General features: G+C 36.8%; 1 protein-coding gene across 1 annotated transcript in view; it reads left to right on the forward strand.

Moving 5' to 3' along the window:
* The first annotated feature begins 348 nt into the window (after positions 1-348).
* Positions 349-22,594, forward strand: part of Trpa1 (transient receptor potential cation channel subfamily A member 1) — a 48,448-nt gene continuing 26,202 nt past the window's right edge. The window contains exons 1-12 of the mRNA XM_027946631.2: positions 349-456; positions 6,047-6,206; positions 8,488-8,663; positions 12,259-12,366; positions 14,777-14,885; positions 15,064-15,209; positions 16,168-16,304; positions 17,188-17,236; positions 18,901-19,000; positions 20,140-20,240; positions 21,780-21,949; positions 22,029-22,193. Of these exons, the coding sequence (XP_027802432.2) occupies positions 349-456; positions 6,047-6,206; positions 8,488-8,663; positions 12,259-12,366; positions 14,777-14,885; positions 15,064-15,209; positions 16,168-16,304; positions 17,188-17,236; positions 18,901-19,000; positions 20,140-20,240; positions 21,780-21,949; positions 22,029-22,193 (1,529 nt within the window). The remainder of the gene's footprint in view (positions 457-6,046; positions 6,207-8,487; positions 8,664-12,258; positions 12,367-14,776; positions 14,886-15,063; positions 15,210-16,167; positions 16,305-17,187; positions 17,237-18,900; positions 19,001-20,139; positions 20,241-21,779; positions 21,950-22,028; positions 22,194-22,594) is intronic.

A 22,594-nucleotide genomic window follows, 5' to 3' on the forward strand; every position in this document is an offset into this window, starting at 1 on the left:
TTCTTCCTTAAGAGGCCAGAGTGTTTCTATCATAACTCCAGTCATTCTGTCCTGAGCAGATACAGACACTGTATTTGTTCCTCCTTCCTGCGCCCTGGCTGCTTCCTGACTACTAGTAGCTCTGGCCTGAGAACTCCTTCCAGAAGTTCTCCAGGCACACCCGGAGGAGAGGAGGAGAGTTTTTTTCCGCAGCCAAGATCTGCTCAGTGAGGGAGAGCTGGGTGGGACTAGGCGCGGACCCCGCGGCGCACAGATCGCAGTCCACTGCGCCCTCTGACTGCGCTCTCTGTTCCCAGGAGCTTACGGACTTGGGGAGCAGCTACGCCAGGTGGCGTCCAGGTGGGGCCAATGAAGCGCAGCCTGAGGAAGATGCTACGCCCTGGGGAGAAGGAGCCCCAGGACGTAGTCTATCAGGGCGTGGAGGACGACATGGACGAATCCAAGGACTCCTTTAAGGTACCCTGGGCGATCGGCAGTGGGGACCAGCTCCGAAGTCTGGGAGGGGATTGGCTGGAGTTTTTCTTGTGGGCAGCATTTGGATACCGGGACTGGAAGCTGCCAGAGTGGAGTGGAGATGCTTGCTTCAGGGTGTGAGCACAATGTAAGTGCTCCTCACAACTGGGGAGCTTGCGGGCAGTGCTCAGAATGCGCCCCCGCAGTAACCATTCCTTTTCTGTCCGCTTACTTGTTCAGCTTGTTTTTGTTGGTGGGCAACTGCGATCTGGGAGCGCGAGCCAAAATGTACCTTTGTCATTTGCCAGAATCGGCGACAGTTGTAAAGTTTGTGCCTTTCGCATGGACACCACATTGGAAGTTGGATAGCTATCTAAGAGATTCTTGGGGATTGGGAAGCATTTTTGTCTAATGGTGTCAAGTAGAGAACACCTGGAAATGCCTGAAGGACATCCATGAAATGGAAGGGCAGGATTGGGGGCGGGGAGCATCGGAAAGTCTATGGAGGGGGAGACATTTTGAAGGTGGGTGGGTGGCTAGGATGGCAGTTATTGTTTATTATGCAGTTCTCTGGGCTTTTTGACCTAATGCAGCACAAGCTATCACCTGATGGTATCCTTCTAGTCAGAGGAGTAGAGGCTGTTGGGTTCCAGAAAACCCATCATTATATTTCCTCAGATTGACAGCAGGAGGGAGGGTCTCTTTTGTAATGAGAGGATATCATTAAAGATGGCTTTTCAAATTCCCATTTAAACTCCCTTTCCACAGTGAAACCATCTTAACAGTTCCTTACATATTTTTCAGAAAAAAAATACTGATGCTGTACAAATACACACATGTTCATATATCTTTTTTATTTGCAAAAGTATGAAGTCACAGAGATTTATATTTTGATTTACTCATGAAATACATTTTAGTATACTTTTCAAATCAGCAGTTGAGATTTACCTCATTCTTTTTAGCAGCTTCATGACACTCCATTGTATGAATATATCATGATTTATTTAGCCAGGTCCTGCACTGATAGACACCCCATTGTATGAATGTATCATGATTTATTTAGCCAGTCCTGCACTGATAGACACTTAGGTTGTCTTTGTTTTGTTTTGTATTTTGCTATTACACTTGTGATTGGTTATGTCTGTAAATGTAGATGATCTCTTGGATTATATCTTTGAAGTTAACCTGGGTCCAGAAGAAATTTTAAAATTTCAAAAATTATTTATGTAGTTCATTTTCTAGAGATATGTGCTGAAGGATTTCCACATCCCAGTCTCAATCTTTTCTTCACATTTTTGTTTAATTGGTCTTTATTTCGTTTTATTAACTAAATAAAGTAGGGTCATTTATATTATTTAAGGTTACATTAGGGCCTGCAGATCAAGGGATTTAGACATTTTATTTTGCTAACTGCAATAATTACAGGTCATTCCATAAAAATCCCAGTGGATGGACTCATTTCAGTGCAACATATATAACACTGTGAGAATTTTGAACTTAGGGGCTTTTTTGGTGGCTTTCTAATTTGAAAGATAGGGCATATAACTTAATTCTCCAGTACATACACATAGTGTCTCATGAATGCTAATTAGAAAATCAACCAGGCACATTGGGGAACACCTGTAATCCTGTCTACTCAGGAGGCTGAGGCAAGGGGATCACAAGTTCAAGGCAGCCTCAGCAACTTAGTGAGATCCTGTCTCAAAATTAAAAAGGGTTGGGGATGCAGTTTAGTGACAGAGTGCCCCTGGGTTCAATTCCTAGTACTGGGGGGAAAAAAATGGAAGGATGGAAGAAAACTTCTAAGATGAGAAATATAGAAAAAGACCGATCAGACTGATGCCTTTGTCTTTTTCAATAACTTTCTTTCAAGAGAGTTAAAATGTGAATATTTAACCTTTCTTTTGTTGTAATCTCTCACCTTAGTTTTCCTCCTTTTTTGCCCCATTACTGCTTATATGTATTTCATTAAAGCAAAGTAAAACAAATGAATTTGAAATCTCTGATTTAAAAGGCCTAGTTATAATTAGCTTCTCTAAAGTGATCTAGTCTATAATGTACTGAATCCAGTCATATAGTTCAGAATCCAAAAGAGCCTAAAGAGACCCTGCAACAATAGGAAGCAACATCAAATGAATATGTGATAATTTATCTAAATGGCATCCTAGGCTTACCTTCAGAGCTTTCTTTGAGAAATGTCTTCAAAGCCTGACAACATACCAGATTCTGAATTGAGATGGTCCAATACATTAGTAATACCTTGGGAGCTCACAAGGTAATATTGAATTCACAACTGCAAAACAGTACCTAATGAACTTCCATGAGTGCATGAGATGTGCTGGTACTTCCTGTAAGGATTGTGAAGTTGGGTTTGTGTTGACAGCACATTGCTGAACAGAACCTATAAACTATTCTTTCAAGCAATAGGGTGGGCAATACAGTATCATCTTCCAAAGAGCATATCAAATTCAAGTGCAGAACACTTCCATATGGATTTAGGTATACACTTTTATTTAATAAGGCATGGAATTAAGGAAGAATATTTGATTTATTACTGAATATATGTAAATTTGAAAACAGGTGCTTATTTTATATCCTGCAGTCACTAAAGATATATATAGCTTATGTTGAACTCAGGGTTTTTTTAAGTTAAAGAGTGATCCATCTTATTTAAGAATCTACAATAGAAGAGTAATTTCTTGAATGCTCACTGTGCTAACAGAGGTTAAATCCAAAGTTTAAAAAATTGAGATTAAATTTTTATTTTAACCTGACATTTACTGAATTAATACTAGCATACAAATTTTGTTTTTACTTATTATATTAAGATACTTTAAGTATTTTAGGACTGTTTGATAGCTTTTCTTTTCAGTCATGAGATATTTTCTAGTTATCTTTAAAATAAAAATTGGAGTATGGACACATACATTATCATGTGGCAAATGTGACCAGTCATAATCAAAGGAAGAACTAGAGTAAGTATCTGGATCTCTTGTTTGGGGGTGTTTCATGCATTTTTAGAAGATAGTCATTGTATAATGGGTTCCATTAAAAGCTACTGTCTCATAGAACATTTGCTTTGAGTCTATATAATGAAGTATTCATTAAGAAATAGCTTTGGAAATATTTTAGACAAATGTTTACTCAGTCACTTATTTGTAATCTGGAAGTCACTCTAAGAAATAATATTAATTATTATGTAGCCATAGAACTGGAATGAGGTTCTATTAATTTTTCCTTATTTTGCTCTGACTTATGTTAGGCCTCTTTAAACTTAAACAACATGGAGGATCCCGAAGAATGTTTGTCTGATTTATAGCTGCCAATATTTATCATATTAGAAATTGAAGTAGAGAGAAGCCTTAAAAAATGAGAAGGAACAGCACACTCCAGTAAAGCAAATCAGTGCTGGGAGTTCCCACACACCTGGGAGACTTCAGTGTGGACTGGAGAGAGAGCCAGAGAGGTTGGATGGCAGTGGTTGCTAACACCATCAGGAAGACCTCCTTGCAGGCAGGATTTAGGAGGGCTACAGGAAGCTGGGTGGATTGGGAACAGGAGAGGAAGAAGGTGCCGATCATTCAGGTGAAGAACTTGCAGAGCTGATGGCATAAACACAGCAGCACAGCAGGGAGCTGCAAAGGCCCAGCTCCTAGAGGCCACCACAGGCCATTAAAGGACACATTTGCCTTTGGCTTCAGCCACAGTTTTGGGCTAAAATCTGCAATTTACCTTTGAATTTGAATTTGTCTTTGGTAAGCAAATATCAGAATAACTCAACGGCATTTCTAGCCTCTCTGAACCCTATATGATCAATGATCTCATCATAATGGAAACAATGTGAAATTGTTAACAGTAGGATTAGATATGCCAATCAAATTTATTTATTTATTTATTTAGGGTACCTGGGATTGAACTCAGGGGCACACAACCACTGAGCCACAACCCCAGCCCTATTTTTTTTTTTTTTTTTGTATTTTATTTAGAGACAGGGTCTCACTGAGTTGCTTAGCACCTCACTTTTGCTGAGGCTGGCTTTGAACTCATGGACCTCCTGTCTCAGCCTTCCAAGCCTCTGGGATTATAGGTATGTGTCACCTCATCCAGCCAGATTTATTGACAATACCTAACAACTCACTTTCAAATATAGGTAAGAATTCTAGAAGCCACTTTGAATAAAAATCTTATCAGTCAATTGTAGTATAATTACTTTTGTAATTAATGATTTTAAAAATTCTTCATTTTCTGTGTAAGGCAGACATTAAAATCTTTCAAATGATTGAATAAGGAAATATATTGTCAGTGTATTTATGAGAGGATCCAATAGTTAATTTTAGGAAGAACTTCATACACTTTATTACCCAGCATATTTATAAACATTTAAATAATAATGTAAGGTAGATGATAGAGTCAAGTTTATAACATGAAAACTTTTATAAAAAATTGGTTTGCAATAGTGACCTTAATAGCATTAAATAAAATGGCCTTTAAAGTTTCATTTAACTATTAGTCATTTAATTATGTTTAGGCTATGAGCTTTCTAAGAGAAATCCTATTGGGAAATTTTTCATATCTTGTGAGAATGAATCAAAAGCAGAATGTAAACACTATCACCTAAAAATTTCACAAGAGAGAAACACAGTGTCATCCATGATAAATCATCTCCAGTCTACACATGGTTAACATAAAAAAAAAAACAGAGAGCAGTAGGGTGTTCAAGAAAGCTCTGCCTCTTCCCCTGACGTGAGTGGAAGTGGCATTTGTTTGGAATGATACATTCACAGACTAGTGACAGCAGGTCTAAAAACCTATTGAGCCTGCCCTTCCAAGTCTGTTCTTAAGCTTTATGATATCTTGTTCCATTGCATGATTCATTCTATGTCGGTGGTTTTTTTTAATCTCACACTCAGCTTCTATTATATATTGATTTTTAACATTTGTCATGCAGCCAAAAATATATTACACATACCACTTGTCAGGATACTGACAATTGTCCTGGTGCAATAAAGAAGAGGCATTACATATTCCCTGGGGAAGTGGGCATCATTCTGAATTATTGCTTAAGTGAATCACAAGATAGTGTTGGAGGATGGTTTTAGCTTTGTTCTATAAGGAAACATTGGATGGAGTTTGCCTGTAGGCAGGAAAGCCCAAGAAGACAGTAATTTAGATTCCTGGACTTAATAATCCTTGTATTTATAAAAACCTTTAAATCTAATCTGAATTCTTCATGCTGTAGTTTAAGTACATTTTCACCTGGCAAAGCAAATTCCTCTGTATTTTCACAGTATTTATTATTTGTCAGAGTACCTCTCTTAAGTTCACTTCTAAACTTTCTCTAAGGCCTTTATAGCTACAGCAAATTTAAGTTTACAATAAGGAAAATCAAAACTTTATTTAATGTACTTATCAGTGCTTAGGCATTTGCTTTTCCCTTTTTATGTCTGTGAGCATTTTATATACTTCAATAAAAAATACTTAATTATAAGCGTGACAGTTTGGATAATTGTAAACCTGTTAAAGCTATTAGCTCTATAGTCAAAAGTTCTGCATATTCTTGTTTAAGGTAATGGGTTTTCTTATATCCCTGTAGGTGGTTTTTGAAGGAAATACACATAGATTACAAAACTTTATCAAGAACCGAAGGAAATTAAGCAAATATGATGATACCAATGCTTCACCTTTGCATCATGCAGCCGCAGAAGGTCAAGTGGAACTGATGAAGACGATCATCAGTGGCTCTTCTTGTGCAGGTAACAAAGTGCTACAGTGAGTGCTCCGTAAACCATCCTCCCACTAGATTGCCTGGGAACAGTGGTATGAAGCAGTTCTACAGGGTAGATTCGTACCAGAATGAAAGATGCTGAAGAACTGTCACCTTCTTGACTGTTGGTTTCCTTGCAGATGTGTGTTGCTCAAAAATTTCCACTGAAATACTGTAAAGGAGAGTAAAAACATCTGGGATACACATCACAAACTCAAACTTTCTTTGACTTTTTAGGCAGATCATGAAAATTCATGTACATTTTATGAACCTTTCTATGCTATTTCAGAAGATGTTATTTATTCTACACTTAAATTAATCATTGAATGAAACTGACCCTTCAAAAAGAGGGGCCATCTCCTTCTCTCAGCCTGACACCTGGCTTTGTGTGAGAAGTGCATCTGTAGGCAATGACTGAGGTGGATGCTTAAACAGTGAGATGGTATCATAAGACCTTTGCTGTTGTGGAAAATGGATTAGTAGAAGTCTTGTTAAAAATCTGTTTTTGCATGAAGGAAAAAGAGAGGTTGGAGTAAGGAAAAGAGAGAGATTCGGGAGATATGTGCATGCAGGGTCCACAGTGCTTGACAACAGGCGGAGCTTGAGGACTAAGCAGCAGGGATTTGGAAGTGACTTTGACACTCCTAACTTAGAAGATGAATCTAACAGTATAACCATCTCAAAAAGGGGGTTATGAGTAAACAGAAGAAACGTGAGTATGAGGGTGTACGGAGATATTGAACAGCCCAGGGGACTGCCCCTTGGAAATATCCAATAGATAATAGAAGGAAAGGAATCACCCCTGTGCAGCCATTATTATAGGAAGTAGACGAGACTATGGAAGTGAATGAATACACTTTAAGAGACCATAGATTGTTAGTGAAGGTAGCTAAGGGTGGAGTACCAACTGTGACAGATGGCAAAGGAACTGCCAGAAAAAGGATGAAGAGGGTGATGGATGAAAGATTGATGATACACAGGCCAAGGGAGAAATTATTAAGATGGATGATACAAGGATCAATAGCTCCAAAGAGTTCAAGTAGGAAGGTGATTACAAGAAATCCCTATATTAGAAGGCTCCAGTGACCAGGAAAGTGGTGCCAATGTTCTGAAGCCAAATTCAAGATATTTAGTTAGTAAGTAGCACTTTGTAAGCATAGCCCCCTGTTAATTAAGTTTGCTGAATGGAGTGCTCCATCTCGCTCAGACAGAATGTTCAAGAGATGTGCATGAGTGTGTAACTCTCAGAATATGGAAGAGTGTGTGTGTGTGTGTGCCTGTGTGTTTTTGAGAGTGAAGCACTTTGATGCATGAAAGGAGATATTGGAGAGAGACAGGAAATACAGCTGTACCGTGGTTCCAGGTATTATCGACAGTCCCTAACTCATATTTATGAGTGAATCCTTTTTTCCCTCCCCAGACATAAGGATATTCTGCCAATGATTAAAATAGTTGATAAAGCAGATAGCCATGTCTATTTTGCAATAGCTATAGGGCACTGCAGGAATGAAAAGGCACATTATTCTTATGCTCACAGGGTAAATAGTACCATTTATTTTATTGTAGAAATATGTGAAAACTGCAGCATCAAGAGCTTAAGCTCAAATTCTCATCTTGTTAACCTGTGGAGAATATGTTTTCTTATTAACATGTTTGGAAACATCACCATAGGTCAGGCATTCTGCTAAGACCTTTAAAGGCATGATTTAATATTATTGTCCCAATAACATTGCAAGATGTCTCTGTGTCTGTGTATTTTATTTTTACCAACTGTGACTATGAGAAAGCTGAGGTTCAAAGAGATAATATGAACTCCTCGTTAGCTGTGATGTTAGCAAGACTTTCAACCTCTCTAGGTTTCAGAGACTTCATTTTTCTGAAAATTGGTCTTAGTGGTACCTCATGGGCTATTGGAGGCTACGGTGAAATCTTAGTCGTATGGAATCTAGTGGATTGCCTGTTCTATGGTCCCTGCTCTTATGTAATCTCAAAGTTTACCACAATCCTAAAATTTGTAAACATAAAAACATGTAGCAATAAGATCCATTTTTATGGGCCCTATAGACAGAAATTAAATTAAATTAATTAATTAGTCAATTGATAGAGTCAGTGCCATGCTTTCATATGTTCCCTAAAGGTGCCCTTAGAGGTTTCTTGAGAACTGAAGCTACATTTTCGTTTCTGATAAAGAAGCTAACAGCCAAATATAGTAGCACTTTGGCACAGTCCAAGCAAAATTTAATGCATGTTTTTGTATTTTTTTCCCCTAGTGTTGAATGTAATGGACGATTATGGAAACACCCCTCTGCACTGGGCTACAGAAAAAAACCAGGTTGAAAGTGTTAAGTTTCTTCTCAGCCAAGGAGCAAACCCAAACCTCCGAAATGGCAACATGATGGCACCCCTTCACATAGCCGCTCAGGGCATGTACAACGAGATCATAAAGGTGAGCCTGCTCTCCCTCTCATAGGGGTGTCGGAGCAGGGACTGGCACCAGATACAGCTCTCTCTGCCTAGGCCAAGTGGCCAACCTAAACTTCAGGGCAAATGAAAGGTAATGACCACCGTGGTTACCTCTCACCACCTGGTGCTGATGGTGGTGGTGGAGGTGAGAGTGATAGTCTTCTCTTAATTTACCAAGCATTTTTTTTAAGAGATTTGTGTTTTAATTTCTTAAGTCCTTATTACAAAAAACTATAACATTGTTAGTATCTCCATTTCACAGCTGAGGAAGATGAGTCATAGAGAGAATTAAATAACTTGCCTAATATCACATAACTGCTGAAAGCAAGAATTAGGACTTTGGTTCTCATCTTGAAGTGCCCAAGCTCAGGCTTTACCATTCGCACCTCATTAACTAAATAACTACAAGAAAGAAGCCCGTAAGTGCCTCGGTGAAAACAGAAACCTTAATTATGAGGTGCTATTTTGTTAGGGTGAGAGGCCTGCCTCAGGATTAGCTAGCAGAAGACATAGGCTCCTCTTGGGGAATTATTCTTGTTTTTCAAGTCTTGACAGTGAGTTTGCTGAAACAGAAGAAATCCTGGTAAGTGCCTAACGGTGAGATTTAGGCCAAGCATTTTTTTTCCTCTCTCTGCGGGGATATTGAACCTGGGTCCTTAGTGTATGCTGGGCAAACAATCTACCAGTGAGCTACACCCCCAAGCCCCAGGCCTTGGCTTTTCAACTACAGTTCAGAATCTCACAGACACACTGGAAAGCAAGCATGCTTCCTAGAAGAAGAATGCCTAAAAGGATCATGCCCTACAAGTTAATTTCGAAGGTAGGTTATTTGGAACTTGAAATACATTTTCCCAGGGAGACCATATTGAAGATGCTAATCTGGCTATTGCGCTAATCTACACCAAAGCCTAATTGTCTACAAATCACCAAAGAGATCTCTTTTTAGCACAAAGTTTCTTCTCTCAGTCCTCTGAGACTCTCTAGCTTCTATAAGCCTGGCATACAGAGAGTAAGGGATTCTCCCTTCCTACTTCCCACTATTCCCGATTTGGAACTCTGCACATGATGTTGTCATGAAATGTTTGTATGCTTTTCTTCCTCACTGGCTAGTTATCCTTGAAAGAGGGAATGTGTCTTACTCATCTAAATGTCTCCAGCCCTCAGAACTGTGCTGGTCCATGTTGGGTGTTGAATAAACAATTGAATACAGATGTAGAGGAGAGAGCTAAAGTATTAGTACCCCTGAAGGAGGTTCAGGCAACCCCCTGAGGAGGTTATTAGAAAGGTCTCTGGCAACAGCCTGTCCAGTCTTCTTAATATCTACGTTATTCATGAGCCTGGTGCTGCTTCCATGTCCTCCACATTGGGCCACTTGTGACCCAGAGATCCCCCAGTGGTGTCACACATTTCCTCCTGGAACTCTTATGCTTTCTCTGAAGGCTCTTTTCAGAAACAGATGCCCATTAACTTAATTAATCTTGACTCTAAAAGTATGACTTGGGAATTCAAAGGCAGGTAGTAGTTGAAAGCTATTGTTAATTAGAAAAAGAAAGTTTCAGACCAACACATACAGAAAGGTACGTATAGCATGGAAATAGAAAAGAAAGTTTAGAAGTAAGTCCACCCCGTCATTGATTTATAAACTAGATGTAGAAATAAACCAAATTTTCCTGGGTGACACCATAATAGAAGAAAAATAGGATCATAGGAAAGTTGAAATGCTCTCTCCCATACTTAGTCTTACCAGCCACAATTATGGCCTAAAAATATTTTCAAACCCCTCTAGTTTATCAGACACAAGAGGAGGAGGAGTTTGGAGTGTTTCCTTGAATTCTTATGAACTGCAGTCCTCCCAGCCTACCTCTTCCGGTCATGCCCATGGGTCTGGCCTGCACCCACCTAGCCAGCCATGGCCAGTTTAGAAATCTCCTTCACTCTTCCACCAGCCTTCCCCACACTTTTTACCACTGCCTATATGGTTGTAAAGTAAAAAGTTGTCATCAATATATTACCTCAAATTCTTCCATAGACAGTATAATATTCTCTGGGGTCTCCTGGCCCAGGGATTAGGGGGTAGCCATATTTCTCAATGGTCTTCATCCTTGGGGCCTGAACTCAAAACAGCCAGTTGTTTGAAGCTCCCACAAGGCTTCCTGGATTCTTATTATAGGAACCTCAGAGAGTTCACTTGCCAACCTCCCCGACTTGCCTGGTCATGACTGAACTGAAGTGGGTGCACAGTTGAGTTACTCTCTCTGGAGCTGCTGCCACATATAATTTAACAGACTTTTGAAATCGTGCTTATGATAGTCCGATAGTAATGTCCTAATAAATGCTGCAAATTTGTGATTCTAAGAGGGCAAAGAGAAAAACAATCTCTTCTGGTAGAGTTTAGAGTGTTCTTTTATATGTGAATATAGCACTTCTTAAGAATAGAATGTAAAGGTGCCTATTGTCCATAAAGTGAACTTTTAAAAATCTCATTTCCCTTCATCCATCAATAATTCCCCTCTGTATTCTTGTGGACCGAAACCTTAGTTTAATTTTCTCATATGAGCTGAGCTTATTAGTAATTCATTTGCTGACACTCACATTCGGCAGATTCTATTAAAGAAGGGACTCTAGTAGGAGGTTAGGTACTATTTTAAGCAAGTCAAGGTTTTTAAGAAATAACTTGTTGAATATGTTTTTTTTTTTAAAAAAAAAACAATGTAATTATGAACCTATGTCATAGTTTTATCCTTGTGTTACTGGAAGAGGAAAGGCCTCTACTAGGTCAGTTAATAAATTTCTGTCTTGAGAGAAACCCTTATATGAGACACTTTTGTTAGTTTTAATATGAAATAAAGGCTGGTTAAAGATCTATAGATATGGTCAGTATTACAGTATTACAGTGTTACAGTTGCAGTTACTAGGTGAGTAAGGGACAAGTCTTCAATTAAATTCTATCAGAAAAATTACTGGACCATTTTATTGGACTCCTAACTTTTTATATCAGAAAAAGTCTCTATTCCAGATCAAAGATGAACTGATTGAGTTGTTGTACTCATGTGTTACATGGTGCTTGCTTTTCTCTACTGACAAGAATGGAATTTTCTTTGACATTTCCCAGAATTCTTGCAATTGAGGTAATAGAATAATGATGAGGGGAGAAAGAAACTATTCCTGCCTCCCTCTCTTCTTCTCTCTCCCCTCTTCTCTCCCCACTTCCTTTTCTCCTATGCATGTATTCCTAATAGCTCCATACATTTATTTATTGAAAATATTAGTTAATGGGACTTTCAATTGAGAAGTAGTAAGACTGTGTTAATTATTTAAAATCGTTATTTAAAATTCTACTTCCAATTCCACAATTCAATATTGTCTTAATGGATGTGATATTAAAATCATTATTTTTTCCTTTCATAAAAGAATATCCACTATGTGCAAGATTTCATGACAGATCATGTGGGAGAAAGATGAAAAAAAGATAAGACATGGTCCCTGTAATGAGAGACCTTAGAATCAAGGGGAGGACAAGTCCTTATTTGGAAATACATAATTTTGCTTTTTGACAGTTTTTCTCCTCTTTTGTGTAGGTCTTGACTGAGCACAGAAGTACTAATATTAATTTGGAAGGAGAAAATGGAAACACAGCATTATTAACCACATGCGCCAAGGATAATAGTGAAGCACTGCAAATTTTGGTTTGTGTATTAATCATATTTTGCTTTATCTTTTCATGAATATGACATGAATCATTGTTAGTTATAGCAGCTCTTTATTGTCTAACCATCTTAGCAAAATATAAAATATAGAAAAGAGGTTGGGGAAAAAAACCCTAGTTCTATGTGTTTTTATATGTGTGTACACTCCTTAGATTCTAAATGGACCTGATTACTTACAGGAGACTAACATTAGAGCATGAAAGGAAAGGTGAGAAAATCGAAGTGAAAAGAAATACAGGCAGGAAAGTTTAAGATGAAGTTGATGGTCCTACTAGAATATAGAATACAAAGTATAGCAGCCTATATATTGAAAAGACAGTCAGACATTTGACTTTGACTTCCAATGGGAAAAAGGGAAAATGTATAGGGTCAATTCCAGATTGATTTGGTCCATAAGATAAACGCTATGAGAAATACAGCATTCTTGTTCCCAAGACCAGAAGAAAAATTGTTGCCATAGGTTCTCAAAGGGGGATCCCTGAGTGTTTTAATGACTAAAGGTCCTTGGTGGGAGCCACAGTCCTATGTACAGAGTCAGCTTTCTCTCTGATAAGGTTTCCTGGAGTGGTCCAGTGAAATGCTAAAGATGTCTGTCTTTCAAATATTCCTTAATTACCTGCCTGATATCCAGGCCAGGTTCTATATTTTATCAATTGATTTTTGCCTTGTAGAGAATAATATAATAAAATTTAGAATAACTTTGAAGTATTTTCCTGATATTGAGATGCACAAGTATGAGTTAACGTATTTACTACATGTACTTAGAGCATAGAAGGTAAGATGATTAAAACAAAAAGAGAATAAATAAAAAAGAGAATCAAATTAAATAAAATCACACTCAAACCAAGAATTTAGGAAAAAAGCTTTAAATAAACCAAAAGCAAATAGTAATAACAAAACAGTAAAGTTGAAAACACTTTAGGAATTAATATGTGTTTAAAATCTTATTTCTTTGCGAATGTAATTTTTAAGTGTACACTGTGTGATTGTATTGTTCAAAAACATTTTACTTAACATATTGCTTAATAATATGATTTGATGAACTATGTCTTTCATTTTGGGGTATACAAAATTTTACATATAAATACATAACTTTATTTAAATTATCTCTAGAAGGCAAGATCATAGGTATTTGCTTCTCCCACTGTTCTACAGTTTAAAAGTTAGTTTATAATGTAATGATAAAAGATGCTTAAAACAAAATTGAAGTTTAATGACTTATAGAAAATGGTACTTGAAAATGATTGGCTCAGACTAAAAGATGTAATATTAGGGCTGGGGGTATGGCTCAGTGGGAGAGTGCTTGCTAGCATGTGTGAGGCCCTGGGTTTGGTCCTCAGCACCACATAAAAATAAATAAATGAAATAAAGTTATTAAACAGAAAGTTTTTTAAAAAAAAGATATAATACAATACTAAATTCTTCTACCATCTTTTTAGAAAGAATCTTCCTTAGTGAAAACTACCTGATTTTTATGACTTGATAAGAATATTGGTGTATTATTTATAAATCTTTATCTACCTTTTCTTGTTTCTTTAGTTTTTTTTTATTAATTTTGCATAAAGGAAGGGAAAAGAATCTGGACAATATTATCACTTTATTTGTATTAGAAATTGAGAATGAAAATAGAAATTGTGAAAATGTTTAAAAAATGTGCTGACCTTTCCTACCCATGTCCTGCCTGGGTGGTGGGATTGGGGTTCTCCTTGGTGGAATGGGCTGACTGAGAAATAAAAGCTAGGAAAAATAGAACTGTGAGAAAACCACAGAACACAGAATGTAGTTTTAAAAGTGGGGGCAGGATGGACAAGCTGACCAGAGGGATCCAGTCTCTGACAAAATAAAGCTCACACCTGCTTTGTTTATATCAGGAGACATCAAAGAGACTGTAGAATGTTCTTTTCCATAAAAGGTTAAAGGTGGGCTGTTCAGTTCCTAGGATCATGCTCATCTCCAGTGCTCTATGAGGAACCTTTCTAGCAGAGCCAAGGGAAAGGTCATGTGCATTGGGTGGTCTGTCACCATGGAAGAGCTGTGGGAAGTTCCCAATGCCAGGCCTATCCCTTCTTGGCTTCCAGAGAGAAGGTCCTCATGTGTTTCACAGATGGCTTCCTGCAGACTTTGGTTTGCTGGGGAATCAAGACCAATATTTCTGTATCTTGGAGTTAATTCATCTTTGGAAGACATGAAGTATCTCTATTTCAGAATCTTAGCTTAGTTCCCAAATTACCTTTTTGCCTAGACTTTATATCACATGAAGGCTTTTGTATATTTTTGAACAGACCCTGAAGAGTGAAACAGCCTGAATAACAGAAATTCTTGTCTACCCCTGTGATTTGTTGGTTAACTTGTGTAATTGACTCCCCCACTACCCCTTTTCTTTTTTCAGTTAAATAAAGGAGCTAAGCTATGTAAATCCAATAAATGGGGAGATTTCCCTGTTCACCAAGCTGCATTTTCTGGTGCCAAAAAATGCATGGAGATAATATTAAAGCATGGTGAGTGGAGGCTTTTCTACCTTCTGTATGATAAAGAAACCTGTTCTGTTAAACACTATTAATTTGAAAAACATTTAATAGAATTTACGCATAGCCTTTTATGTAAGTCTAAGTGCCCTTTCTTTTAAAAAATTGTATTATTTCAAATATTCCTCTTGAATGGCATTTTCTTCTAAAGGTGAAGAACATGGATACAGTCGACAGAGTCACATTAACTTTGTGAATAATAAGAAAGTCAGCCCGCTCCACTTGGCTGTTCAAAGTGGAGACTTGGAAATGATTAAAATATGCCTGGACAATGGTGCACACATAGACCTGATGGAGGTACTTGTTCACAGTCTAAATTATACTTTTATTTTAGGATTGTTATAAATATTTTCCAAAATGCTTTATAGTTCTGTTAAAGTCAATTTAGACTGAAAACATGTATAGCATAAAATAAATATTATTTCCTTATATCCATTGCAGAGAATCCAGAAGAGTAAGTCCCCAAATTTTTATTGGTAAATTGCAGTATGTCATTAACAATTGCGAATACAGATACAGTAAAGAGGATATCCAGTCTAACTGTCATTAAACATGTTAAGGCCTACCCTCAAAGATAATACTATGTTCCTATTGTCATCTTGGAACGTTAAAGTCCTGCCATGAGTATCTTTGGTTAGAGTGCTATTCTGAAGAGTACTCTCTTTTAACCAGGGATCACCTAATTTCTAAGGATAAGTATGTGAAAAAGTGTTGACTGCATCTGGGTTCTGACTTTATGCCAGGCATGTTTGATTAAAAGATACTTAGGCCCTTTTTTCTTCTATCTCTTGGGTTTTGGGTGACAACACCCTCCACTCCCAACTAACCTCAAAGACTTGTCCTCTCTGGTGGAAGAGGAGATTAGTTAGTAATCTTATACAACTTCTGGGCACTGTCCCTAAATCTCTTCAATATAGAAATGAGGAGTTGCCATTGTTGGTATGGGGTTGGAAGTCACTTTGTATACTGGGTGCTTACAACAGTGGATAAGACAAGGTCCTCATACTCCTGGGAGAAAGAATGGCATTCGGATAATGATGATAGTAGTATACACCAAGAACTGTCAGATTGCAAGGAAGCATGATTGCTAGCTATGATTTTTATACTGATACTTTTCAGTAGATGCGTCTGAGAATGATTTATCTTCATAAATTTGACATTCCTTGATCTGGGGAGAAGAAACTCACAGCTGATTATAAATTATATTCTTAAATTAAGGTTTAAACACTGATTCTGGTATCAAAACTCTTTATAGAATGGGAAGTGCATGGCCCTTCATTTTGCTGCAACCCAAGGAGCCACTGAAATCGTTAAGTTGATGATATCGTCTTATTCTGGTGACAGCAATATTGTTAATGCCCTTGATGGAAATTGTGAGACCCTGCTTCACAGGCAAGTTTCCTATTATCCTATGTACAGATGCCTGGAACTTATAAAATCTCAGTGCCAACTAATTCTATCAGAGAATCTATCCAGATTCTATCAGAGTCTCTGGGATGAACCTCAGGATTATTTAAAAATTTTTTTTACTCCAATGTTTAGTTAATTTGGAAACACAATGACTTGAGTATAGTTAAAATGTACCTTTGGAACACAACTTCAATATGCCAATATGCCTAAGAAGAAATCATTTTAGGAAAATGAACCACTATTAAATTATTAAATATAATTAGTACATTTTAAATGTCATGCAATCACTTGTGAATTTTTGGTGAAAATCAGCAAGCTGATTCTGAAATATATATATATATATATATATATATATATATATATATATATATATATATATATATATAAAGGGCAAGAACAGCTGAAATAGTCTTGAATAGGAACATAAAAATGAGATTAGTGATGGGAAACATAAAGTTTTACAACACTAGTATCAACATTGGTTATGGCAGTGCTTTAATATAGATTAAAAACTTCTATTAATTAAAAATACTAATGTGACTAGTTGTGATATGTTGTGAAAATAACTTCAGTTCACTCTACAATTATTTTAAGTTTCATGAAAAATAAGGAAAACTAATGCTTCTTTGTTAGTTTTTGTCAAAGGTGAGCCCTTCAAGGTGTATGTTTAGAGGGATCTTTTGAACTCTGCAAGTGAGTTGTAGGTACATCTTGCATGCTGCTGGTAACCAATTATACATTTTAAAGGTTACCAATTTTTTTAACATTATATCTTCTCATTTAATGGCCACTTAAATCCACTTTATACATGTACTAGCTTTATTTTATGTATTTATATTAATATTACTTACTTCTCTTTTTGCAGAGCCTCATTATTTGATCACCATGAACTAGCAGAATACTTAATTTCAGCGGTAACTATTCAACAAATAAGTTTATTTTTTAAATTACTGTTTACATATGAAAATCATACAATTACATAGTAAGGATTTCCCAAAATAAACCACATTCTAATTTCTTGTTTAGCAGCAAAGAAAATTTTTTTAGAAGGATTATGAACTTTTGCAACTAGGGTATATTATATATGAATACAAAACAGCCAAATTTCATTACCATGAAGTTAGAAAGACTGAAGTGTGGTTTTTGATGCCTGTACCAATGTTTTTCATGTGTGGAGTTTGTCATGTGAGCTCTTTGTTGGTCTGTGAATCAGTCCTCCTTAGGTCTTAGGAAACTTAGCTGACCTTTCTTCAGCACTGGGGGCTTGAAAGTGAAGCAGGATAGGCATCCTCTGTCACTGTCACCTTTCATTCTAAACTTCTGCCCTCACTGCCTTGGTACCACCTTTCAACCCCTGAAGATGCAGGAATTGAAAAATCCTGTTGAAGATTTATTGCAAAGAAAGGAGGAGGTCTTTTTCATTCCCAGCAGTGGAGTCCATGAGGTTCTGGATGAATGCGTAGTGGGTTTATTGAAGTCCCATCATGTCGGCCATGAATGTACTTCTACTTGTAGAATTTGGTGTGTCATGAATAGTAACTACTACAGTTGTGATATTCACATGAAGAATCCTGGAAAGCCTCCTTAGATACCATTGTTTTATGTCACGTGTGGTTTTTTTTCAAAAATGAAGGCTGGCATCTTTGCCTTGAAAGTGAACTGTGGTGGACACTCACCCACCACTATGAAACTTTCAAAGGGAATGTGCTGCCACTGCAGCTACACTCAGCAGATCCTGAAAGAATAGGGACATATCCACAATTGGAGTTTAAGCTATTTATATTACCTTATCTAAAGTATAGAATTCTCTCCATGAAATAGTCAAAGATCCTTTGTCTCTTGCCCTATCAAATATTGTAACAAACAGTGATTTTTTTTTGTTGGAGGGGAGTACAATGGATTGAACCCAGGGGTGCTTAACCACTGAGGCACATCCCCAACCCTTTTTATATTTTATTTAGAGACAGGGTCTCGCTGAGTTGCCTAGGCCTTGCTAAGTTGCTGACTTTGAACTCACAATCCTTTTGCCTCAACTTCCCAAGCTGCTGGGATTGCAGTTGTACACCACTGCATCTGGTACAAACAGTGATTTTAAATTATAAGGTTTTTCAAATAAATGTTTGTCTAAAATTTTACTTTAGAAATTTTGATTCAGTTATTTTGTTTTATTTCAAATGGAGTAGATGCTTTTTTAAAAATAGTTTCTTGTGAATGGTCTTAAATCATATATGTGATAAATTTTGGAAGATGTTTAAAATCATGGAGATTTAACAATAATTTCTTACTGTGGGAAATAAACTGCTACTGTTGTCAGAGAATTTTATCTTTAGGGCTTAGACAGTAATAGATCTATTGCCAGATGTCAGCCAAAGCCTAACATGTGAGAATTATTTCATTGTTGAGTTTATGAAAGAATGCCTTGATGTTCTGATGTGGATTATAGGGAAATCTTGTGATCAGTCACATGCTGGCCGTAATATAGACACTCTATCCCAATGGATTAATATTATTTACAAATGGCAATGTAAGCTGATTTGTCTGTTATAAACCCTTTGTTGAAAGACTTGTTTCGTTTTAGGGAGCAGATATCAATAGCACTGATTCTGAAGGACGCTCTCCACTTATACTAGCAACTGCTTCTGCATCTTGGAATATTGTGAATTTGCTGCTCTCTAAAGGTACCAAGAGGGAGCAAGCCAAGCCTTTGGAACCAGTACCTGATTTGGTTAGAGTACTTGACAGGGCACTTGACAGGGAGCTGGGAATACAAAGATAAGTACACTGTCATGTCTAGAATCATTTTCAGGCTGGTGAAGGAGCAATATTTGGAAAGGTAAATTCAGAACAAACATTTAGAAGGCAACTGTTTCACACCAGGTATTTGTCAAACATTTTATCAGTTTTCTCTCAGTGAGTCAGTCCCGTATGGTTGTGGTACTGTAGTTAACCTCATTTCTAGATAACATTGTCTATAAGTTTAAGGAATGGTAGCTATCAACAATACAAACAATAATAAAATTCTGGAGAGGACGTGGAGAAAAATGAAAAACTTACATTGTTGGTGGGATTATAATTAGTATAACCACTGGAGATCAGTATGGAGGCTCCTCAAAAGACTAGGAAAGGAACCACTATATAACTGAGCTGTACCACTCCAGGCTATTTATCTTAAAGAATTGAAGTCATGATACCACAGAGATATAAGCACACACATCTCTGTAGCTTCACAATTCACAGTAGACAACTGTGAACCAGCCTAGGTGTCTATCACCTAGAAAATATGCTATAAACACACAACAAAGTTTTATTCAGACATATAAAAATGAAATTATATCATTTGTAGGAAAATGGGTAGAACTTGAAAACATTATGTTAAGCAAAATAAGTCAAACTCAAAAGGTCAAGGAGTGTATGTTTTCTCCCATGTGGAAGCGAGGGAGGAAAAAGGAAAAGAAAAGTGTAGGGGGTTTTCTCCAGAAAATGAAAGGGAGATCAGAAGAGCACAGGAAAGTGACTGTGGGAAGGGAGAAGGGAAAGAAGGGGAAATACGGAGGAATGATATTGGCCAAATTATATGTTATAGTGTGTGCATGTACAGATATCTACAATAAATTCCACTATATGGATAGCTATAGTGCACCAAAAAGTGGAAAAAATAAAATAAACATATTAAAATTAAACAAAAAATAAAATAAACATTAAAATTAAATAAACATTAAAATTAAGGCATTAAAAAATCTCTTATTAAGTAAAGAATTCACCACAGGACATGCATTAAATAAGTGAATAGAATTTATACTTATACCATGTCTTTTAGGTGCCAGAGTAGACATAAAGGATCATCTTGGACGTAATTTTTTACATTTGACTGTTCAGCAACCTTATGGATTAAAAAATTTGCAACCTGAGTTTATGCAGGTAATATATGACTATGGATCGTCAAAACTGAATTAATATTCAATAGAGAGTAAACTGATGGTTTTATTATTATTTTTATTGTTATAAAGACTGATTCTAGGATTTGAAAAATGTTTTAAAATAAAGATGTTATGTTTGAATATCTATTTATATCATGGTGAAGGTAAGGAGACGGGTGATGATGATAATTGCCTTGGGACTGAGTTTTTGATGATACAGAAGGTTTCCGTATACCCTCATCTATAATAAGTAGACATATGTAATTTGCGGAAGCCATCTGTGAATTACATGAGGTTCATCTCTCGATGTGGTAGCCAGGGAGATTTAGGTTTGGCATTGCAAACTATTGGTGGCTGTCCCAAGGCAATAGACTGCCCAATGCATGTTACCTTTACCTCCACTCTATTAGGAAGATATCTCATAGTAGCTCTGGAGATGGGCATAATCCATTGGGAACTGAGCAGCCCCCCTTTAACCTTTTTTATAAAAGAACATTCTCTGGAATGTCTTTGATGTCCCCCCATATAAATAAAGCAGGCATGGGCTCTATTTTTCTACAGTATAGAGGCTCGATCTGTATGATCGGCTTGCCTGTCCTGCCCCCACTTTTGAAATTATTTTCTGTGTCCTCTGGTTTTTTTGTCATTCTAATTTTTCTTAGCTGGTATCTCAGCCAGCCCATTCCACTGAGAGGAGCCCCATTTCCACCACCTGTGTGGGGCGCACGTGAGAATAATTGGTCATGTTTCCTTCACTCTTCCACCAGTATGAGTTGCATATCAGTGGAAAGGCCAAGTATGTGAGTGAACTAGCCATACTTCATCAGTAATGAAAAACAACTACATAACATACTTGACCCACTGATGACAGGCTAAAAGCATGATCCCCATATTTATATTAGCCAACTAATATTTACTGAGTGCCTATTAGATTTATGAGAAGTGTGCGATATTTTTACAATAGACAGATTTTCAGATTGTCATTGCCTTTAATGAAGAATTAAAATATATATATATATATATATATATATATATATATATATATATATATATATATGCTTGAATATTTTAAACAAAAAATAACAAATATTTTTAATAATTGGATGAAGTGACTTAATTGCTATTCTTTTTTATTATAAAAGGAAAAAGTAAACCTACTTTTAACATCCTATCCCTTTTTGCCCAACGTAACACATTAAACTCTTATGTGTTATTTGGGGAAACAATAAAAAGAGGGTCAGAGAGGGAAGTGTGGTCAAATATGTCAGGAAAATGTTGATAAAACTCTTATTTGCATTTCCCTACTTTCAGGACTTCTCAGCACCTTTAATTTGGCAACATTGGTACATTATAAAGGGATAGAGCATGAGAGTTCATCCATCTTTAATTTGCTCTAGTACCCTTAATGCTGTTTATAATTTTTTCCTTGAGGAATATAAAATGGATCCTTTTTAGAAAATACTATGCTATGGAATAGTTTGCAAAATTCTGCATTAGCATAAGAGGAGAATTATATGTAGAATGTGTATTTTTTCCATAGATGCAACATATCAAGGAGTTGGTCATGGATGAAGACAATGATGGGTGTACTCCTCTACATTATGCATGTAGACAGGGGGTCCCTGTCTCTGTGAATAACTTGCTTGGTTTCAACGTATCCATTCATTCCAAAAGCAAAGATAAAAAGTCACCCCTGCATTTTGCAGCCAGGTGAGTAAGTATATCTTGTAAGTATATCTTCTTTCTGTTTAACATCTACTTTGAACATGTGAAACCCGTCTTTTTCAAGTTATGGGCGTATCAATACCTGTCAGAGGCTCCTACAGGACATAAGCGACACGAGGCTCTTGAATGAAGGCGACCTTCACGGAATGACCCCTCTCCACCTGGCAGCAAAAAATGGACATGATAAAGTGGTTCAACTTCTTCTGAAAAAAGGTGCATTATTTCTCAGGTGAGGTCACATGATCGGAACGTTCATATGTTCTTTGTAATTAGTTGTTTTCAAACTGCTTTTCTGGTATATATTAGTTATGGTATCTAACTTTATATCTCACTAACTAGTTTTACTCATCTTACTAAATCCTCAAAGTGTATAAAACTTCTCAAATATTAAAAGGGAGTTCAGTATTATTCTCAGTTGACAAATGAAGACTTTGAAGTTTATAGAGTTGTTGCCATTTCTGAGAACCTTTGAAATACATTTCCTCATATTTTACTTTATCTTTTTGCCGTCTACTCATGCAGATACAAAACTACATTTGTGTAGGTGTGTGTGCATGTAAATTTATACACACACAAACACAAAGCCATACACATTCAGAGGACTTACTTTTCATTCAACATAATAAATGA

The sequence above is a fragment of the Marmota flaviventris genome, chromosome 15 (genome assembly GCF_047511675.1).
Source record: "Marmota flaviventris isolate mMarFla1 chromosome 15, mMarFla1.hap1, whole genome shotgun sequence".
In the NCBI taxonomy this organism is placed as follows: domain Eukaryota; kingdom Metazoa; phylum Chordata; class Mammalia; order Rodentia; family Sciuridae; genus Marmota; species Marmota flaviventris.